Raw genomic sequence first — 22,162 nt, forward strand, 5'->3', positions numbered from 1 at the left:
TCCCTCCTTTTATTCTCCTCTTTTTCCTTTTTATTTTTTTTTATACAGTATCTCACTGCACAGCTCCAGCTGGGCTGGAACTTGCAATCCTCCTTCGGCGTCCCAAGTGCTGGGGTTGCAGCAGGCATGCGCTATCATGCTTGGCCTCTCATTTTCTTATAAATGGACAGACCCGAACATAGTCTTTCTAATTTTAAGCAGATTCTCCCTAAGGAAAAGTTCAAGCAGATTTTTAGCTATTTGGCAAATTACAGTGACGCCGAGGTGTGATTTTTTTTTATGCTCAGGTTGTTGCTGGCGTGCGATTTTAGAGCTAACGCTAGCTCCACATGTGTTTTAGGAGCAGCATGAACGTAAGCCTCCTTCCTGAGTCGACAGAGGATTCCTGCCAAAAAGGGTGCCGATGGCCTGAAACACCGAGAGCGCGTTTTCAGACAGGCAGAGGCACCAGTTCAAACTCGCCAGATGCTTTTCCGCCTGGTTCATAGCTGCTCATTCGTATTGGTTTTGACCATCCTACCTGTTTGGTCGTAATCATTCCTTATTCATTTTCAGATCTTTCCATATAAGGTTAGCAAAGGAATCGCCGACACCAAAGCTGCCCTTTGGGACAATCAGCTAAAAGATTAATTCAGATTTTAGAAATCTCGCTTTCTGTCTTCTGTTCCCACCCCCGCCCCCGCCCGGGCCCAGCTTAAAAGTACTCAAAACACGAATGCCTAACTATGGAAAATTCCATCAATTTGGAAGACATTGGCTTTGGATTTGTTGGCAGTGGTGTTCGGTAAGACTAAAGTCAATTGCTCTAGCAAAGATGAGAAGAAGAAAAAAAAGGACTCGGGAGGGGGCAGGGAGATAAATTTCTACTGCAAAAGAATCACAAATAATTTTATGCAGATATTCTGCCCTCAAGGAGGTGGGGGGGTGGGTCCCGCTCTCAGCTGTAGGGTCCCTATAGAGGACAGCATGGGGGTGGGGAGTAATGGTTCAGATGACAGAGAGGAGCCCCACAGGAAGCCACCTTGACCGTGTCTACTCTATTACAAGAGGTGACAAGTGTACTTACCATCATCACTACGGGGACAAATGTAGAGCTAGCCTAGCCAAAAGAGCTCTAAGGAGATGTGACACCTAAATGTGTTGTGGTATCCTGTGTGGGATTCGGGAGCATAGAGAAGACACTGAGGAGCCCTGAGATGTGCAGCTCAGGGGTGGCACACAAGCTTGGAATGCTGGGTCCCCTAGGTTCGAGTCCCAGCACACACACAGGAAATACACAGGGCCAAAAAAAAAATTAAGAAAATTTTAATGCAGTATGAATTTTAGTTCCAATATTAGTTTGTTAATTGTGATGTATAAGGCATCTAAATGCAAGATAGAATGGGAAACTGGGTATGGATTATATGAGAACTCTGTAAATATCTACAGCTGCTATAAAAGTAATAATAAAGTCTACACTAGGCTTATTGGCAAAATCCTGCAATCTGAGCTACTTGAAAGACTGAGGCAGGAGGATTAAAAGTTCAAGATCTTGCCAGGCGGTGGTGGCGCACGCCTTTAATCCCAGCACTCGGGAGGCAGAGGCAGGTGGATCTCTGTGAGTTCGAGGCCAGCCTGGTCTACAAAGTGAGTTCCAGGAAAGGCACAAAGCTACACAGAGAAACACTGTCTCGAAAAACCAAAAAAGTTCAAGATCTAGGCTGCTGCGAAGCAAATTAAGGCTAATCTGGGAAATTTAGTCAGTCCTTAACTCAAAAATTAAAGCACTTTTAAAAAGGACCAGGGAAGCAGTTGAGGATATAGTCCAGGGGAAGAACACTTTCCTAGCAGGCAGGAGGCCCTGGGTTCAATTCCCAGTGTGACAACTAACTAACTAAATACATTTTTTGAATCCTATTTAAGAAAAACACCCCTCGGCTGAAATCCAAAGCGACTGCTCTCACTGAATGAGTGACACAGGAAGTCTGACCACAGACCGGGCCGTCCTGGGTGGTTGGCCCGTGTAAGCTAGCTGCACTGTGAAAAGCTTGCATGAAAGCCCCCACTTCCCCGTGCTGGACCCCTTCTCCTCGTAAGGACCACAGCTAGTACCTCGTGTGTTGTGCTACGGTTCTAGTCCATGTGTGTCCTCTCACGGTCACACTAGCCAATGCTATGAAGCAGGCAAGGGTTTTATCAGCGTCATTTTATCCACAGGGAGAATGGGGAGCTAGCGAGGTTAAGAACTGCTCAGGTTTGCCTGCCTAGGAGAGTGGAACCGGAACTCTAATGCCCAGGACTGGGCCCAGAGCCCTCCCTAACTTCTTCCTGTGGTCATTTGGGTGAGTGGGGAATGCCTTCCTCTCCTTGACAGGAATTGCCTTCAGGATATGAATAGCAGGGTTTCTTGTGACCCAGGCTGTTAGCTATGCTGTGTAGACTCCGAAGCGGAACAGTGGAGGTGGGTGGGGGCAGCGAAGCCTAATTAGCCTGGTGGGATTCTGCTGCCGAATCCCATTCTGTGGTCAGTTCTAACTCTAACCCCAATGGCACCCACCTCTTGTCTTGGAAACAGCCTGACTGGGGACACTTTCTATAATGAACATCAGTGATCCCACAGGTGTGTGTGAATGAAGCTTAGAGACGCTGAGCAGGCTTTCCCAGCCCTTATTTCTGGACGGTTGGCTCCCTTTCATTTACAAAATAAAATGCAATTGTATGTACCGGTCCAAGTGAGCAAGAGTTTTTAGAGACCTGCATGCACTGAGCTATTTAAATCAGGAACCTCGAGCTCTGCCTTTCCCACAGACTTCCTTAAGTAGAAAGCTCACAGTTTAATGAAGGTTTTTAGAAAGCACAGTCTATGGAAACGGTCTATTCGGTAACTTCATAAGCATAGGGGCTAAAACCCAAAACCTCCAGTGTGACGTCCCTGCTGGAACAGTCCAAGTCAGTTCAGACTGCTTGCAGGGAAGGTACCGCCTCCAGGCCACACTGATGCTTGAAAGACTCGGGGTCACGGGGTGGGGTGCGTGAGACAGCGACAAGCTTGTATTCTCTCTCTCTCCCTCTTCCTTTCTCTCTCTGTAGTCTCTCTCTCCGTGTGTGTGTGTGTGTGTGTGTGTGTGTGTGTGTGTGTGTGTGTGTGTGTGTGTTTCTCCCTCTCCCCAAATAACTCAAGTTGCCTTTACAATCACAACACTCCTCCTGCCTCTGCCTCCTGAGTTCTGGGATTACCATGATGTGCCATACCTAGCCTTTTCTTTCTTTCTTTCTTTTTTTTTTCTTTTTTTTTTTTTCTCATTTTCTCACTTTGGTGGTCTGTGTTCCTAATGTTTCCACAATGAAAACGTCTTGCCTCTCTCATAATGAAAATAAACAAGAGAAGCTAGGACAGCAGACAGGCAGACTGCTATTTGGACAGGGAATTTATCTTCTGGAAAATCATTGTGGGAACATGCAGAGGGGACATTATCCCTGGACAGATTGGGCGTCACCAAGCAGCCCTTCCTGATTCTGGAGGCCTTTCCCCCTGAGACAAACCTGATACTCCCCAGCAATGTTGCCCTGTTTCTAGGATGATTTCTTTTGTGACTGCAGCAGGATTCTGAGACACACCACCTAACACCTGATACGTTTACAATCCCGAGATCAGTTTTAGTGATTTGGTTCCAGGGAACAACAACAAAACCCAAACTAAACCAAATGACAACTGAAGAGGATTCTACAGAAAACACAGGGCCCAGGCTGGAGCAGAGGCACAGTCAGCAGGAGCTGACTCGAGGTGGGGGTCGGGGGTGGAGAAATGAACTTCAGAATCAAGAGCCTTTATTCCAAAGTTGGTGTGTATTGTTTCTTTTTAAATTCTGCTTAGAAAAGGACAAGAGAAAGAACCACCTTGGAGACCTGTGTTAACCCTACATTACATCCTTCCCTTGTTGCATATCACCTTTAACATCTAGAGCCTTAAGCAGCAGTCCAGTGTGGTCCAGGTTAACCTAAGGCAGTTTTCAGCTGCAACATGCCTGGGGCCTTATGGTCTCTGCTGAAAGTACTGAACTCTTTTGAATACAGTGCAAATGTAGCCACATGGAGTGGAAGATGATGGCCACTCTAACATCTGGGAAACAAAGTTTTCCCAGAACATCTGGCAGGCAGGATGTGGCCACAGTCTGTAGGTGAACTTTTCTGTCCCATCAGCCCACTCCCCAATAACCACAAGGAGGCTTAATATTAGTTATAAATGTTTGGCCAATAGCTCAGGCTTGTTATTAGCTAACTCTTACAACTTAAATTAACCAATTTATATTAATCTACATTTTGCCACATGGTGTTACCTCTCTTTCATTCTACACCTCCTGTTTCCTCTCTGTATCTGGCCGGTGACTCCTCTAACTCTGTCCTTCTTCTTTCTGCTGTCCTTAGTCTGGTTCTCCTGCCTAACCTTATCCTGTCCAGCTATTGACCAATCAGCTTCTTTATTAAACCAATCACAGCAACATATATTCACACAGTGTAAAGGAATATTCCACAACAGTCAGAGGGTTTCTGGCCACAGCTAATCATATCCCTCTAGCTCAGTGATCGGGAAACTCAGGCTTAAACCAGTCAGCAAAGAGCATCCTCTAATGGGATTACTGGTTCTGAACTGTGCGTATGATGGATGGTCCAGTGAGGAAGGGGAAAGGCTTTTGTTTGAAGTTTTTGGGCAATGTCTGGTTTTTTCCCCATCTATGTGAATAAGGAAGTACAGAATCCTGATGGCTACCAGCAAGTGGTCCACAGCTAAGAGTGGAAGCAGCCTTCCTTTAAGATTTCTGTTAGTTAAATACACATATCCCAGTTGACATAAGACTTTAAAATAAGTTTATGACTCTCACAGTTTGCAAATACTGAAGTGAGTTATAACATGTACTGCCATTAAATCTCTTCCTTATCCTGAAAAGCAGTAAACAAAAATCATATGACTCAGCAGGGTATAGTAGTGTAGACTGTAATCCTAATAGGTAGAGACGGGAAGATCGTTAAGTTCCAGGCCAGCCTGGGCTACACAGTGAGCCCTTGTCTTAAAACCAATAAACACAATCTAACTAACTAACAAAAATCTAAGCTAACCAAGTGGATGATTGTTAATCTTGATGGTCAGATTGACTGCATCTGGAAGCCGCTGGCCGCTCCTGTGAGGGCCTTTCTTGATCAGATTATTTGAAGCAGGAAGTTCCACCTTAAATGTGAGTGGCACTTTCTGTGGCAGCCCAGATAAAAGGACATGGAAGAAACAAGCTGCCCTTTGCCTGTTTGCCCTCCTCACTCTTGATGGCAAGTTCACCTATCCTGTTGTTGCAGTATTCTCTCACCAATATTAAAACCACCTTCTCTGGAATTCCACATGAACGAAAGACCAGCAGCTCTCCAGGAATCCTCCAGGCTTCCAGTGCAAATGAGACTACCAAGACCTCCAGACTTGTGGGTTGAACAGCTGCCAGATTCTAGGTCTCTCCAGTGTGACAGCCACTGTTGGAGTACCCAAATACATCCTGTTAGCCAGTTTAACACTCTCTCTCTCTCTCTCTCTCTCTCTCTCTCTCTCTCTCTCTCTCTCAGCTCTGTTCTTTCTGAGAAGCTAATCAATATACCAGCTAACTCACTAAATATACAGGTATAAGTCTTTTTAACGGTGTGCAATAATGGATGTGAAACTTCCAGGGGATAGCAAAGTTTTCATGAAACTGTGTGCAGAAGCACTGGGCACTGGGACTTCTTTCTCTGTCCCCTCTCCCTGTCCACTCTCTTTGAGTCTTTATGGCAGGTCTCATAGATCTTATCCCTTGCAATATTTCTGTCTGTCTATCTATCTGTCTATCTATCTATCCATCCATCCATCTACCTATCATCTATCTATCTATCTATCTATCTATCTATCTATCTATCTATCCATCTACCTATCATCTATCTATCCATCCATCTATCCATCTACCTAGTATCTACCTTTTTATCTATCTATCTATCTATCTGTCTGTCTATCTATCTATCTATCTATCTATCTATCTATCTATCTATCTACCTACCTACCTTTGTAGCATAGGTTATCCTTGAACTCACTATAGAGCAGAGGTGGGCCTTGGACCAATCCCTGCTTCCACCTCCTGAGTGCTAGACTAACATTGTCCACAACCACACCTTGCTTCCCTTGAAATCTTTACATTCTAAACATAAGGCAGTATTTTACTTAAGCATCATCTCTTTTTTGTTCTAGAATATTTAAGGTGTATTACTTTTGTTTATGTTGCATTTGTTTGTTTAACTCTGGGAAGCTGTGTTACTGTGCCTGTATAAAACACCTGATGGTTTAATAAAGAGCTGAACAGCCAATAGTGAGGCAGGAGAGAGAAGTAGGCAGGGTTGGCAGGCAGAGAGGATAAATAGAAGGAGAAATCTGGGAGGAAAGGAAGATCAAGGAAGTAGCTAGAGAAGGGGAGGACTCCAGGGGCCAGCCACCCAGCTACATAGCAAACGGTGTAAGAGTAAGATTTACAGAAGTAGGAGAATGGGAAAAGCCCAGAGGCAAAAGGTAGATGAGAAAATTTAAGTTAAGGAAAGCTGGCAAGAAACAAGCCAAGCTAAGGCCAGGCATTAATAAATAAAAATAAGCCTCTGTGAGTGATTTATTTGGGAGCTTGGTGGCAGGGCCCCCAAAAGAGCAGAAACAAACAACAACACATTTTTGAAGTATAATTTTTCTCACACCATACTTATTTCATTTGTACACCATCCTTTTATATTTATTTTAATCTTTCTTCATTGTAAAAATGCACGAGTTCATGTTATTTTACTTAAAATAAGAAAACTTGGGCTTTAGAGTTAGTTTTTCCTCTCATAAGGTCAAATCTGTATAGTATTAACTCAGGAATCTTGTTAGCATTCTTAAGGAGTAATTTAGATAAAATGCAATTTCCCTCATCACATTAATGTTTAACATGAACTGAAGAACAGTGAGTGATTTCAGCTTCATAAAGTAAACACTAAACATGTATAGTGTAGGCAGACTTTTCTTTCCTGCCCACCAGCTCCTAAACAACTGACACAGAGATATAATATTCCTTATAAATGCGTGGCCAATAGCTCAGGCTAGTTGCTAGCCAACTCTTACATTTTAAATTAACCCATAATTCTTATCTACCCTCTGCCATGTGAAGGCACCTCCTTTCAACACGGGACATTCATTGTGCTTCTTTCTGATTCTCTCTCAACTCCCCTCTGACTCTGACCTTCTTCTTCCCAGCATTCTCCGTTTGGCTCTTCCAACTAACCTTATCCTGTCCAGCTATTGGCCAGTCATCTTTTTTTATTAAACCAGTCACAGTGACATATATTCACACAGTGTAAAGGAATATTCCACAATATAGTCCATTCACTCCAGCAAATGATTCTGAAGGCTTGCATAGCGAAGGCTTTGCAGTGGGAGCTCAGGGCTGCTTGCTCACGTCTTAACCAACCAGGAGGAAGCAGAGACAAGAGACAGCATCTGGACTAGGACTCTGCTCCAACCCACAAGACCTGCTCCCTAGTAACCTACTTCCTCACGCAAGGTCCTACCTCCTAGAGGCCCCACAACTTCTCAAAACATTGTTGCCAGCTGGGCTCAAATGTTAAACACATTAGCTAGAGGGGACATCTCACATCTCAGCCATAAACACTTACTGACAAAGATTTTTCTATACAGAACTCAAATAATATATAGGTGTAATGTGTGTGGACAATTTTTAGCATAAATAAAATCCATTCTAAGTTGACCTGAGGCACGTAAGATGTCATCAACTCCATGCTAAGGGTTTCAGAACAAAGTGGCTACATTCTATTGACTTTAACAGAGCTTCTACATAACTTCCAAGGGATGGAGAGTTGTCTCAGTCTTAAAGGGCACTGGCTGCTCTTCCAGAGGACCCAGGTTGATTCCCAGCACCCACATGGGAGCTCACAACTGTCTGTAAGTCTAGTTCCAGGGATCTGACCCCCTCTTCCGACCTCTGCAGGCACCAGACATACACATGGTACACTTACATCCACGTAAGCAAAACACTCACACCCATAAAATAATAAAACTAAAAAAATTAATTAAGCAACTGCTAAGGGTTATGTTAATAGAGGACTCTGAGCAAAGACATTCATAGCTTTGATAAAGCAATGGCAAATCTTGTTTGCTTGTCTTCGTACAACAAAAATCAGACCATTGAAACAACTGTCCAAATCATTCAAACCTACAATAAATTTACCTAAAACAAACAGATCCTCCAGGCAAGTGTTTCACTTTGGTTTAAGTCATCAGAATCACTGTATTAATTAAGTCTCTTAAGAATTCATCTAAATAGACAACCTGAGGCTGGGAGAAATTCCTACAGTAAAAGCGCATCTCTGGATTCTCCTCTGATTATAGCCCTCTCCCTAACGGCAGTGCAGTGGGCAGTTTCACCTTTGAACCCAAAGCAGAGCCGATCTTCCGTTAAGCTTCCTGCGAAAAGAACCGTCTGGGAATGTTTGGGGATTTCTGTGGGACCTAGCCCTGGAAAAGCTGCACCCCATGATATAGCTACTAAATCCTTGAGCTCTTTCAGACTGTTCAGGCTCTTTCCAACTATGCTAAAAATAGCTTCCAGTTATTCTAAGGACTTAAGCGGAGTTATTTAAATACAGTGCTCTAACATCTGGATTAAGGTATCAGACTCAGAGAAAACCACGAAAGAACTGATTGGATGAGATAAAAGGATGTTGCATAAGATCTGACATCGTTGTACACCAAAGAGTGACCGGAGGTAATGTGGGAAGGAAAATGTATCCTCAGTAGACAAGTCTTGTTTATTGTTAATTTTGGGGAGAACAGTGACTGTAGAATATCATGTATGTAATAGAGATTAGGCATTTCTTATTTTATTTGATATGTAATTCAATTTTGTTGTTGTTGTTGGAGAGAGATATGTTTATCCAGTGAAAAGCTGAATTGTTTTTATATTGTAGCCTAACAATAACTCTACAGCAGTGGTCTCAACCTTCCTAATGCTGCGACCCTTTTATACAGCTCCTTATATAGTAGTGACCCCCAGCCATAAAATTATTTTTGTTGCTACTTCATAAATGCAATTTTGCTACTGTTATGAATTGTAATGTAGATATCTGTGTTTTCTGATGGTCTCAGGCGACCCCTGTGAAAGGCTTTGTTCAACCCTAAAGGGGGCACGACCCACAAGGTAGGAACCACTGCTCTAGGATGAGTTAGTTATTGGTGTGGATTTATGAAGGAGCCCAGCAACCTCAAAATGAGAATATTAATGGCATGTGCTTTGTGCATGGTGGCAAGGAGCCCACCTCTTCATGCCCGTGCAGGCTCTGGACACATCAGCATCCAGTACAGTGTGCCTGGCCTTGTCACAGCTGTCAACACTGTTGCTGTGAGTTTAAAACGTGACCAGTGTTTCCTGTTGAAGACACGGGATTGGACTCTGACTATGATAGTGTTTCAGACTTCACCATTCAAGCTAGGAAAAGTGGACATGCTTTCCATTTAAATTTAGAGCTGTGCTTAGAAACAGCCTCTCCACCTTCCCCAAGCAAGGGTGGGACTCTGACGAAAGGGTGGCCACCTTCCCTTCCACCTTGCCTTGCCAAGCTTGCAGAGGATCAATCCTGACCCCACACATACACCACGGCAGCACAGAGGAGAATGTTACCCAAGTGGGGGGGTCTTTGGCTGTCTTTCAAATCTGTGTCTGGGGCCCAAACAGAAAGATAGTAGAGGAACTATCAGCTACTGGTAGGTGAGCAACTTCCGGTTGGTGAGTTAACACCCCGGACATCTACACAGCTCCTCTCTCCAAGACTCTGCTCGCCCTCTGGCTTGGTTTTGTCTTTTATGTGTTTTGTCTCTTCCTAGGCAAGTCTTCCTGTGTCTCCTCATTAGTTGTAGAGGAAATGAGTATTCCTGTCTGAAATAGATCAAAAGAGATGAAAATAAGGTGCGTGCATGCGTGCGTGCATGCGTGTGTGTGTGTGTGTGTGTGTGTGTGTGTGTGTGTGTGTGTGTGTGTGTGCGTGTGTATTTCCCACCACTTTCCCTGGCCAACTGTACCACTAGTCAGCCTCAGATGAAGAGTCAGCTCCCCTTGGGCACTGCTCTGGCTTCTCGGGAGCTCTGAGAACCTGCTGAGGGCACTCGGTATGTGTTGCCGCACAAAGTGGAATCGTGCCACTTCAGCTAGGGCTCTGCTTCAGGGAACATGGTTTCCTGGAGTCCAGCCAACCTCGGGGAATTTATGCAGCCGATCCAGGAAACACTGAACCATTTCCATTTAAGGGCATTTTCCTTTACCCATTAAGAACAAAGCCAGAATTAGTTCGGGTCTCCCTGCCTCCCTTTTAAAAAAAAAATGTCCTAACCACTGTATTTTTACGTCTAAAACTTTAATACAAATGGTGATATAATTAGAACTTCCTGGGGGAGACCTTTGGAGGGCAGGGAATTGGGGCCTGCAAGTCTGTCTCTATAGTTGGCATGCTAAAAGCTGGTGCTTCAGTTGTTTTGTTTTGTTTTGTTTTGTTTTAAATCATAAGTGAGTCTGAAAGCGAATGACATGCCAGGCATTCTTTCGGGAAGTTAACTCAGGTAATGATGGAACCTGAGGCAAAAATCGGCTTGTCACTTGTAATTCTATTTGGGGCTCTGGGGTCTCGGAGAGGTGACAGTTCTGTAAAATGATTTACAGAGCATTGTGAGAAGAAAATTCCCTTGGGTGATGCCCGGCTTGAAAGTGCAAGAACCACAGACACAGGGGACTTCCAGGGCTCAGCTGGGCAGGCCACGCCCAGTGGGAATGCCCCAGAACCTTCCAGTGCCGGGGCTGGACAGAAACAAGTGAATGGGAACGCGGGGCAAAGATCCAAGAGGCAGCTTCCGGGAAAGGAGAGTCCATGATGGGTTTGAAATGTGTACCCCTGAGGAAATAGTCCAGAGAGGCATGGCTACCTTTAGAGGTCACCAAAACTGACAGGTTTCCAGAACGGGGGAAGGGGAGGGGTCCTCCTGCAACTCCCAGGTGACGTCTCCCCCACAAGGGCGGAGCTGGCTTCACTACGTCTTAGGGCAATGCTGACATGTTTCTAGCAATGGCTGTGCTCTTCCACATCTGAAATCAATCTCATCGTAACCTTCAAATACAGTTTTTTTTGAGATCTTCTCTTTAAAAATAGCCTTACTTAATTTTTAATCCTGTGTCTGTGTCTATGTATGTATTTGTGTGAGTGAGTGCCAGTGCCCAAGGAGGCCAGAGGTATAACATAGAATGTGAGCTGCCTGTGCTGGGAACCAAACTTGGGTCTTCTGTAAAGGCAGCACTCTCTTAACTCATGGGTTCTCTCCAGCTCCACCCCTCCCTTAATACCACTTTACTGACACGTGATTTGCATCAAGTTTACCAATTTTTGAAGCACAGAGTTTATAACTAATAGGTAAAATATTTGCCTAACATGTTCTATCCTCAATACAGTCAAACTTACTGATGTTAAGTATACAATTAAATTATATGTATGTGTGTGTACACATGTTCATGTGTGCTTGGATACATGTATGGTGTGTGTGAGTGTATTCAGATGTGGAGGCCAGAGGATAACCCTGGGTACTACACCTCAGATGCCAGGTAGTTTGTGTTTTTCAGATAGGGTCTCTTGCCTGGAGCTCACCTATGTATCTAGGCTGGCAGGCCATAGAGTCCCCGGGATGTGCCTGTCTCCACCTTCCAACCCTGGGATCACAAGTGAGTGCCACCAGGCCCAGCTTTTTACGTGGATTCCGGGACTTGAACTAAGGTCCTCATATGCTTGCTGGGCAAGCATTTTACCAACTGAGCCGTCTCTGAAGCCCTTAAATGACTTTTGACTGCAATCATATTTCACAATATTTCTTTCACTCTCAGTGTCCTCATGGGCCTTCACAGGCAGTTCCTGTCTGTGACAGCTGTACTCTGCTTTCTTGCCTTCTTAACTGTGCATTTTCTACAATTTCCTATAAATGGAGTCACATAGGTTCTTCTGTGTATGCTTTCTTTCACTGGGCACAGTGTTTTGAGTCTTCTATGCTTCCTATGGATCCATAGTTTATTCTTTTCTACTGCAGGGGAGGATCAGTTTGACTTTTGTCTGGATTTGGAATATATATATATATATATATATATATATATATATATATATATTTATCAAACAGAAAAATCAAATAAGTTTTGTTGCCTTTTTGAAAATCACATATTAAGCTTAATCACAACAATACAGTGAAATCCATCATCTCCTTATATTTTGCTTGAAATGTCAGACCTCAGTCCTCCCTCAGTGAAGTTATAAATGGGAACAATGAACCTTAGGCACGCAAAACTGTGTATGAATTTCCAGCTTTAGAGAAGCAGAGTGGACCGAGCCTGTAATCCTAGGAGGAGGAGGAGGGGCAGGAGCATCAGGAATTGAGGGGTATCCTTCCTTACACTGTGAGTTCAAGGTCAGCTGGGAAAAGAGGGACAGAGGGAGTGCGGGGGAGGGGGGCATGGTGGAGGCAGACAGCTGCATGTACAGTAAAAATGCAAGTTAGTTAACAGCTGAGCAAATTTGGGTGACCGAGACATGAACTAGGAAAAGAGGTTCCCTGACGTTCAAAGCTAAAATTAAAACCAGTTAGCAAACGTGTTGAAGTAAAGCATCTGCTTTCTTACTGCGATGTTTGGTAGTTAAGTGTACAGTGAGGAAAGACCGGCTGGTGCTGGCCAGTGACGGTAGCTAGGCTGATGCTGGCCGGTAACGGTAGCTTTGCATCCACCCCCACTAAACAGTCGCAGCAGTGAAAAAATATTAGTTTAGGGCATAGAACTAATAGTGCCCGGTGCTGTTCTGAGCCCTAGCTTGATCGTGAACTCATCTGCATTTCTCAGTAACCCCACTAGATAAGGGTCTTATCATTATCTCCATTTTCTGGTAGAAGGAACCGAAGCTCAGAGAAAACCAAGTACATTGCCTTGTCATGGTGAAGGTAGGTTCTGGATTCGGGATCCGGGGCCGTGACCTTGACCACTGAAGTCCTCTGAGCTCCAGCGATGCACTGGAGAATTCTCAAGCGGGTCCAGGGGGTGGATACCATTCCTGAATAAAGGACATGAGGCCAGAGCAGAGGACTCAAGCCCGAGGTAAGGGGCTGTTTACGCAGGTAAAGAGGGGAAACTGAGTCAGACTGGAGAATGGCTGCCTGATGGCATGAAATCCTGTCCTGTCCACAGAAATGAGGTACTGGTTGACCTGGACCTAAGAAGCCTGTCCAAGTGACCAGTGGGTCCTTTCAGAGCTAATGTCTGGGGACAGGGGTTTGTGCAGAGTCCTGTGTGACTCGGCTTTCTGGATGCATGCCAGCGGTTCTCAATCTGGCCATGCTGTGATGGCTGCTGATAACTAACCTTTGATTGCTGCACACAGCTCGTTCAGCATTGTGAACTTATCTTTCTTTATGGTGCTTTTTAATCTGACGATCAAAGAGTGTGCGAACGGTAGAGCCAGATTGCCTGGCTTTGCATCTTGGCTTTGCCATTCTTAGCTTGTTACCTAACCTTTCCAGGCCTGTGCCATGGGGATATTGATAGTATATCTCATCTGCAGGGTTGTGTTGAATGTTAAAAGGGCTAATATGTAACAAAGACTGAGAGCAGTAACTGGCAGACAAGCCTCTATGATTTTATTATTATCACTATAAAAATGGTAGTAGATGAGAATATTTGTTCCCACATTCGAGATGTAACAAATGATGGAAATCTGTGCTAAAAAACGCACATTTTGTCTTTATGATTCTATTTTGCATGGCCCCAGGCCTTGCTCCTCCCACACCATGAACTGGGACTTGGCTGGCACAAATAGTCTCTCTGTTTTCCAGTGGGTGGGTGGACACACAAGAATCATGGCACCTAGAAACAGGGTCTCTCTCTCCACCTTGTAGCAACTTCGGGAAGGAAGAATTCTGGATACCTGGTCTCTAGGAGCTGAAGTGTTAGCAGTAACTGGACGCTAATTTTGAGTGAGAAGAATCTTCGGATTATCTGGGCAGAGTAGAAGAGAGTCAAGTCCGGAGTGAGAACATTAGAATTTCCTTTCTGCTGCTCGATTTTAGAGGTGATGTCCAGCCAGTCTGCAGTACCCCATCTTGCCTTTGCTGTTCTTAGATGCTTTATCCAGTTCCTGGTTATGATAGGTGTCTAGTTCAGGCTCTGTGCTCTGTACAAAGCCGTCCACAGCTCTCCCAGTCAGCTCACACTGGCCCCTATCACATACAGAAATGGGAATTCTCACACCATTGACAATAATGGGTGGGTTACATTGTTTGTTTTCTTAGAGTGTTAGCTACAGATCTATCTATAGTACAGTCATTCATTTAGTCGGCGACTAGGTATTTATTGAGGGCCTCTGCAGTCCTTACCAGGGGAAAAGGGAGGAGTCATTGGTTGTGATGGATACATCGTGTCTATATAAATACTGGTAATTCTTAAATCTCCAGCAGGAACCAAAAGCTTTCTCTGACAGTCACCTCTAAATCATTCTCCTTAGAAGTCCCCAGAACAGTGTAGGACATGCCAAGATTTGCATCCCCTCCCCCGACTTGGTGTTACTCACTCCAACTTGCACCCATGGGCTTAGCTGATACAATCCCTCTTAACGTTTTTCCAGGGAGACTAGAGAGAATAGCATGAAAAGTACGCTCTGAGATGTTAAAAGAGTAGGAAATTATGGTCCTTTCCTGAACAGAAAGTTTGTTGAGCATCAGTTGTGACTAGGTACTGCGTCAGTAGTAGGGGTACCCAGTCTTCCTGGGAGGCTGGTCTGCCACCAAGTAACTTAAGGAGCTGCTAGCTCGAGGTTAAGGTAGGTAGACCCAGGAGAGGAATCTTTGGTCCACCCTGATGGTACTGTGGTGAGGGGGCGGGTAGGGAAAGGGGAGGGGGTTAGGTGTGAAGTAGAAATCGGTGATGTGTATACCTGCAGTATCTCAGAAAAAAACAAACAAGTTGCCCTTGATGGAGAGTGCTGTTGGGACCCTCGGTCTGGTTAATTCGCCTCTCTGTCTTTTAGACCAGAGCAGAGGGGGCTTCGGACTCTGACTCGGATGGATCAGCGTCTGCGCCCTTGAGACTGCCCCTCCGCCCCCCTCCCCCAGTACGAGGAAGGGGCGGCCACTATCCACGACGGTGAGTTCTGCCCGGGACCACCCCGGGAGATGGGCTGTGGGGGTTGTGGCGCATTCCAGAAGGATCTGTGAGCCGCGGCCTCTGCACCACGCCCTCGGCGGCGGGGCCAGGTGTGCGCCCGGGTTGCGGAGGGGGGGAGCCGGGGGCCGCAGCGAGCCGGTTTACTGCTCGGCGCGCGCTGAGTGTTTGTCTGCCTCGGAGGGCTGGGTCCTCCTTGTTCACAGGTGAGTCACGCCCCGAAACACGGGCTCTCTTCCTGTCGGGACTGAGTCAGGTAGAAGAGTCGATAAAACCACCTGATCGAGGTAAAAGGAAGGCACAGCGGGGCGAGGACTCGGCGCCCGGCAGCCACCCGCAGCGGCGGAGCGCACCCCGGCCATGCCCGCGCTCTGGCTCAGCTGCTGCCTCGGCGTCGCCCTCCTGCTGCCCGCAGCCCAGGCCACCTCCAGGAGGGAAGGTGAGTGCTCCCACCGCGCCTCCGACGTGCCCTTCCCTGTCTGAACTCACCTCGAGGAGTCTCACTTGGCCAGCTCAAGGATCTCTGCAGGGCGCCCCTCTCCCTACCTGGGGCTCCTTCCGAGGTGGGCTTTAAAGTGACCGGAGTTTTCCATAAAGCCCCCGGAGTTAAAAACAAGGGTTTCCTCACCTCAAAGCCATTCCTCTTTCAATTCTCTCCCTTTCTTTTCTTTTGCACCAGGGGATGCCCCCACGCCCGCCGCGCCCCGTTCAATCGGTGACGTGACGAGCTGGCCTTTAAACAGTCCCCTGTATATTTACCAGAGGGCGTCAGGTGAGAATTTTTTCAATGCCCGGCAGCACCTTCTGTAATCCCCCTGTTATCCGTGTTGTATTTTTGAGATGGAGCGTGAATTGAAGCTTTTTAGTAATACTCAAAACTTCTGTAAAAAATGTTACTTCCTACAAGAGTTTCACCTCCCAGGGGTTTATTGGACTCGAACGTTGAGTATCATTTTATTCTTACCTAGGGCACCCAGTGGCTGTCATGTCTTGAGGAGTTAAGTTCATGTAAACAAAACTTTGTGAGAACCTAGCAACTGTTTTTCATAGGCATATGCCCGGTGATCTAAGATGACACATAATGAGGCTTGTCCCTGACACTTAGCAGAGGTGTTTTCTTCTAATTACCCCGACTTTCACGGTCACATTATGGTTGCTTCCTGCATTCGAAGGCATTCCAATTATCACGGATCCCAGGCCACAGTGCACTGATTATGTATAACTGTCACCGAGAAGGGGTAACTGAAATGATAGACATGATCGTTTTCTATAGTTACCATTTTACTAGTTGTATCAAAACATGTTGTGTGCCATAGATTTGTAAAATGAACTTAAATATATATTCATATATATATGAAAATGGTCATGTGAAGTGGGCTCCCTTTGAGTTAGGATAAGTTGAAACCCAGTAGAAAGCATCCTAAGGGCAAAAATAGTCTCTGAATATTAGAATTAAAAGTAACTGTGCATGGATCAACTACTAAGTGTCCTTTGAGTGAGAAGGTGAGTGGTGAGCAGCGTGTTTGCCCAAGGCCACCCAAGCAGCCATTGGCAGTGGCAGAGTCTTCGATCCAGGGGTTCTTAAGCTGGAGCCTTTTTGATCACATTATAAAAGTAACAAGAGAAATATATATATATATATATATATATATATATATATATATATATATATATATAAAATATGTTGTATGTGTGCTTTTTCTTTTACAGGGTAGGTAACCATTACAGCAATTTTCCTCTTGTCTATATTTTCAATGTATATGTGTGTGTTCATGTTAGATAACAAAAACAAAATATATAGGATGCCACCAATTGTTGAATAGTCAGAGTCAACATCTGAGACACTGTGTTCTCTCATAGCAGACATTGCATCCAAGCATCCCATCCAGACACAAAGTCAGAAGTGCTGTTTAGACTCATGTTTACATTTTCCCCTTCCTTAGAGACAGATTGAGATATTATGTTCTCTCCTCAAAGGGCTTCATTTGGGGGCCAAGTGGGACTCTGAAAAACTTGTCGTTATGGTAGATCATTCATATTTTTCCATTCATGGCATGCTGGGATGTACTAGGAGTTGGGCTAAAAGTATGGTACCTGTCCTGATCCAAAGTGACCTGTACCTGAGGCTCCTGTGGGCTGTGGACGTCTGAAGTAGTGATGTTGCTTCCTGTTTTTTTTTCTTGCAGGTGAAATTATGGTAAAGATATAATTACCAAGACTTACAGGGTTGGTCTCAGTTAAAACATCAGCTTTAGAGTCAGCCTGACCTGGCAAAATTTTTTGTTTATTCACTTGTTAATGCCTGTCTTAGTTACCATTCTATTGCTGTGAAGAGATACCATGACCACAGCAGCTTACAGAAGAAAGCATTTAATTGGGGCTTGATTACAGTTTCAGCGGGTTAGTCCATTAGCATTATAGCAGGGTGCAGTAACTGAGAGTATCTCCTGGTTGGTAGGCAGCAGGCAGAGAGAGACTGGGCCTGGCCAGGGGTTTTTAAAACCTCAAAGTCCACCCCCTAGACACACCTCCTCCAACAAGGCCACACCTCCTAATCCTTCCAAAACAGTCCACTAACTGGAAACCAAGCATTCAAGTATATGAGCCTATGGGGGTCATTCTTATTCACAATCCTTATTCAAACCATCACAGTGCACTCTCGATAACTTTTCAGGCTCTTCAGCTGCTTAGAGTCTTCTTCAGCTCCTAAATGAAAGCATTAGAGCTATGCAAACTTTTAGACTTGGTGAAAGGAAGGTTACTGTAAACTGCCTTGCACAGCTGGGTTCCACCTTTCTTTAGAGAGTCTGAAGCCAGGAGTACAGGTACAGTGAATTCAGATGCCCAGAGATCAGTAAGAAACACAAGGGTTCTCATTTGGTATCTCATAGCTAGGTGAGAGACTGTGGCATGTGTCCCTAAAGGTCTGGATCATAGCTCTGGGGAGGAGCTTTATAGAAAAGTAGCTGTGGCCGGGCGGTAGTGGCGCACGCCTTTAATCCCAGCACTCGTGAGGCAGAGGCAGGCGGATCTCTGTGAGTTCGAGGCCAGCCTGGATTACCAAGTGAGTCCCAGGAAAGGCGCAAAGCTACACAGAGAAACCCGTCTCGAAAAACCAAAAAAATAAATTAAAAAAAATAAATAAATAAAAATAGAAAAGTAGCTGTGAATCTGGCTACGAAGAGCCTTTGGCTCCAGGCAAAGCAGAGTTGCAGAGAGCTGGTGAACAGGAACGGTGTGGTTGTGTTCATGTTTGAGGGAGGCCGCTGCAGGGCTAAGGGGGTGGCGTGAAGTGAGGAGAGCTGAGGAAAAGGTCATTGCATTAACCCAAGCGAGAGCCAGTGGGAGGGAACAGCCGAGAAAAAAGACGACAGAACTCAGGAGGTAAAGCTAGAGAAGCTGGTGACCACTAAGTACGCGTCTGTGAGGCCCTGTCACTTCGGATCTCTGTGGACTGCCAGGGCTCTTCTTTCTTCTCCTTTCAACAGCCCAAGGAAGGTGCTGAGCATCCCTGCTGTTCAGGCTGACGCCTGCTCCAGGATTCAGGGTGGGGAAAACATTGGACAAAAACCTAAAGCAGATTAGAATCCCAACACTGGCTCTCGAATCAGTCCTTCTTGCTTTTCTGTTGTCCACCGGAACACATCGCGTACTGACCTATCAACCCCCACCCCACACTCTTCAGAACTTGCCCAAAGCATGTAAGGTGGCCTTGCACTTCCTGATGAATGCTGGCTAGATTGGCCAGCTTGATTCTGAAAACATTTAGTGGTGTGTGTGTAGTAATCTGTCTCTTTATGTTTAACTTAGTAGATGAGTCACACAAATATAATTAAAGTCATATAACGTACAATATACTTAGTTTTGATTAGTTTGCCTTTCATGAAATAATTACATTCATGAAGTAACTTTGCATTCATCTTCAGAATTCAGATGCTTGCCTTCCTAAAGCTACTTCCACACAGTTTCTTTCTTCAAATAATTTTTTTTTTCTTTTTGAGATAGAGTTTCACTGTGTTGTCCAGGTTGACTTTGAACTCATGACCCTGTTGTCTCCATCTTCTGAGTGCTGGGGATCTACGTAAGAGCTACTGCGCCTGGCTCTGAATCTCTTTCTATTGTCAATTGAAAGTGCTGAGTTTTCAAAAACAGAAGGTTTAAATATTTGGGAAGCACATTGTAATCTTCACAGTATAGTCACCTTGAACTTATTTGTGACAACTTCCAGCACTCATGATTGTGAGATAAGGGACACTGTGTTATGTTAGACGATTTAGTATTTTTATTACTGGTAAGTATCCAGTATATCAAGTAAGGTCATTTTAGTTTAATGTCTCCCCCAGATAACACCCAAGTCATCGAGAAAGTACTCTGTAGTATGTAAGGTTTTTAAAGGACTTCAATGCACCACTCCTCCCGCCTAGGAATCATTTTTGGTAAAATAAAAAGTCTATCCATACAGTAAATAGGAATAGAGAGTTGGGATTCAGTGTGAGCTGGGAAGTCCTTTGGGGGCATTCATTTTGGTACCCTGAACTGGGGCACTGATTTAGTTCTAGCGGTCCATGAAACTGTCGATTTGCGATTGCGTTTATTGGAAAGTCAGGATGTGAAATTGCCGTGTTGAGGCAATCCTGGGAGTGTGTTTCCTGTTTAAGCCCTCAGTAGCTCCACCAGACTGACATTGTCTTTTTCTTGGGGGAACTTTGCAAGGCAAAGGACCAGACCCGAATCATCGATCTCAGACCAGTGCAGAAATAGGAGCTCTATGATTCTGGAATTCTCTAATTTAGTCACAAATGAAACTTAGCAGATTACTGAAGCATTTCTGGGGCTTTGTTGTAACATAAACCCCAGAAAGATGATGTAATGTTTGAATCATCTCCAAAGCCCAAAGCTGTCTTTTTGGTGTCTGTGGGTGACTGTGTGTCTACAGACGTTCCTTCCTGCTGAATGAACACGCTTCTTCACATCACAGCTGTGAAAGGAGAAATGTGGGGAGGCTATTCCTCTAACACTGGCCAACACAAGGTTGAGTTCCTTCTGCCACAGGAGAGGAGAGCTGGAGATCTGGGAGCCAAAGGTCTGTATCCTGGCCTTCCTCAGACATTGTAGCCCAATTACAGAACTCCAACTGTATCTCTTCCAGATTTTATTTTTATTTAACTTGAGAATATGAATTTCTATGTTGGGAAAAAATCAATTTGCAGCCAAACTACTTCCCACAACTAACTCAAAATTAGACAAAATGTCTAAACATTGAGCTGCACTTTATGTGGAAGACTTCTTACAGCAAAGGTTTACACATCTCCATTGTTTCCTGGAGCTAAATGCTTGTCCCTGTCCAATGCAGGGCAGTGAAGTAGGAGATTCGTTCATTCTGGAGCGGCCTTGCGTAGTCCCACACGACCGAATGAGAGTGTATCCGACGCTGATAGAGAGTAGGTCCAAGGGGACTCACCCAACCTCTTGTTTTATGAGAGGAGGATGATAATCAGGGAGCTAAAATCATTGCCTGGATTCCCATGACTGGGCAGAGCCAAGCTGGGTTCAGCAAGTATAATGCATGTATGACAGGCAAGCCAAGGCACCCAAGATTGCCTTAGCTAGAGCCCTATAGTTAGCAAGAGGGCCAGGATTCACTTGTACATGAAAGTTCCATTCCCAAGGTAGCGCCTTGACTTATTTCTCATTCTAAAAAACAACAAACAAACAAACCTATACACATATCCCTTTTTAGTCATCAGAGGGGATTATGGAAGCTTTTAAAAATATTTTATTTTTATTTATGTGTGTGTATGAGAGAGAGAGAGAGAGAGAGAGAGAGAGAGAGAGAGAGAGAGAGAGAATACAATATTTTTCAAATAGGATTTTTACAGAAACCCATCTTACGAATGTACTTCATGCCCATTTTTCCAACCTTGTCAATCACAATAATTGCAGCCATTCTTTTGCTAGAACCCAGAAGTATAACAGTGCATTGTAGACACGTCCTTATTTAAGTGTATCTGTAAAGGAATGTAGTGATAGCCAGAAACTGTAGCTGACATTTATGTATGGAAACCTATTGCTCATAAAAACAGTAAGGGACTTGGGAGAAATATTTGTCTGCCTGGGCTCAGGTAAGAGGTCCAGGTCCTCAGGCTGAGTCACCCGCAAGCCACACACGTGATTCCCAGCCTAGGCTGTGATACTACGTCTAATGAACTGGTAGTGAAAGGAGGTCCTTCCTTTGAGCTCTGGAGCGCTTCCTGCTGCGGCCTCACCCACACTGCATGGGCAGCATGTGGATCAAACAAGGGACTTCTCAGCAGATTGGGCTATGCTGGCTTAAAATGCAACTGAAAAAAAAAAAAAAAGGAGAGAGAAAATGGAATTCAATTAAAGGCCTCGTAGTGAGGGAAATACCCTTATTGTAATCATGTCAGTCTTTGTTGGAAACAGTCACACACTAAGCCATAAAGTTCGAGGTAAATTTGAATGATGAAATATTCATACTTTGTTTTATCTACTTAAATTGAGGATCACATTAAATGTCAGAAAGAGACATCTCGTAGAGGAGATTTTAAAACTAGGAAATCTTTATGAACATCTCATTATCACACCTAAGTGTGGTAGAAAGTAATATTTTCATCTTAAGCAGCTTAGATTTGAAGACTTTTTTTTTTTCAGACAGGATCAAAGATTCTAATGAGGTTGATACCAAGTGACAGCTGCTGGGTATATTTTGTTTTGGATTTCATAAGGAGTATATGATTTGAATATTTGTAAAAATAAATTTAAGAACACATTAGAATAGATTCCTACTGAAAGGACACCTTTGATCGTTGTTTTTCTACTTCAAGCAGCCTGTGGCAGCTGTTTTGAAAGGGAGTAAATGTTCTCCAGTTAATCCTTATTCTCCAAGTTCAGTC

General features: G+C 44.5%; 1 protein-coding gene across 1 annotated transcript in view; it reads left to right on the forward strand.

Moving 5' to 3' along the window:
- The first annotated feature begins 15,417 nt into the window (after positions 1-15,417).
- Positions 15,418-22,162, forward strand: part of Lamc2 (laminin subunit gamma 2) — a 65,195-nt gene continuing 58,450 nt past the window's right edge. Inside the window, exon 1 of the mRNA XM_059280409.1 lies at positions 15,418-15,687. Coding sequence (XP_059136392.1) covers positions 15,609-15,687 — 79 coding nt within the window. The 5' untranslated portion in view covers positions 15,418-15,608. The remainder of the gene's footprint in view (positions 15,688-22,162) is intronic.

This window comes from Peromyscus eremicus, chromosome 15, assembly GCF_949786415.1.
Source record: "Peromyscus eremicus chromosome 15, PerEre_H2_v1, whole genome shotgun sequence".
NCBI classification, from domain to species: Eukaryota; Metazoa; Chordata; class Mammalia; order Rodentia; family Cricetidae; genus Peromyscus; species Peromyscus eremicus.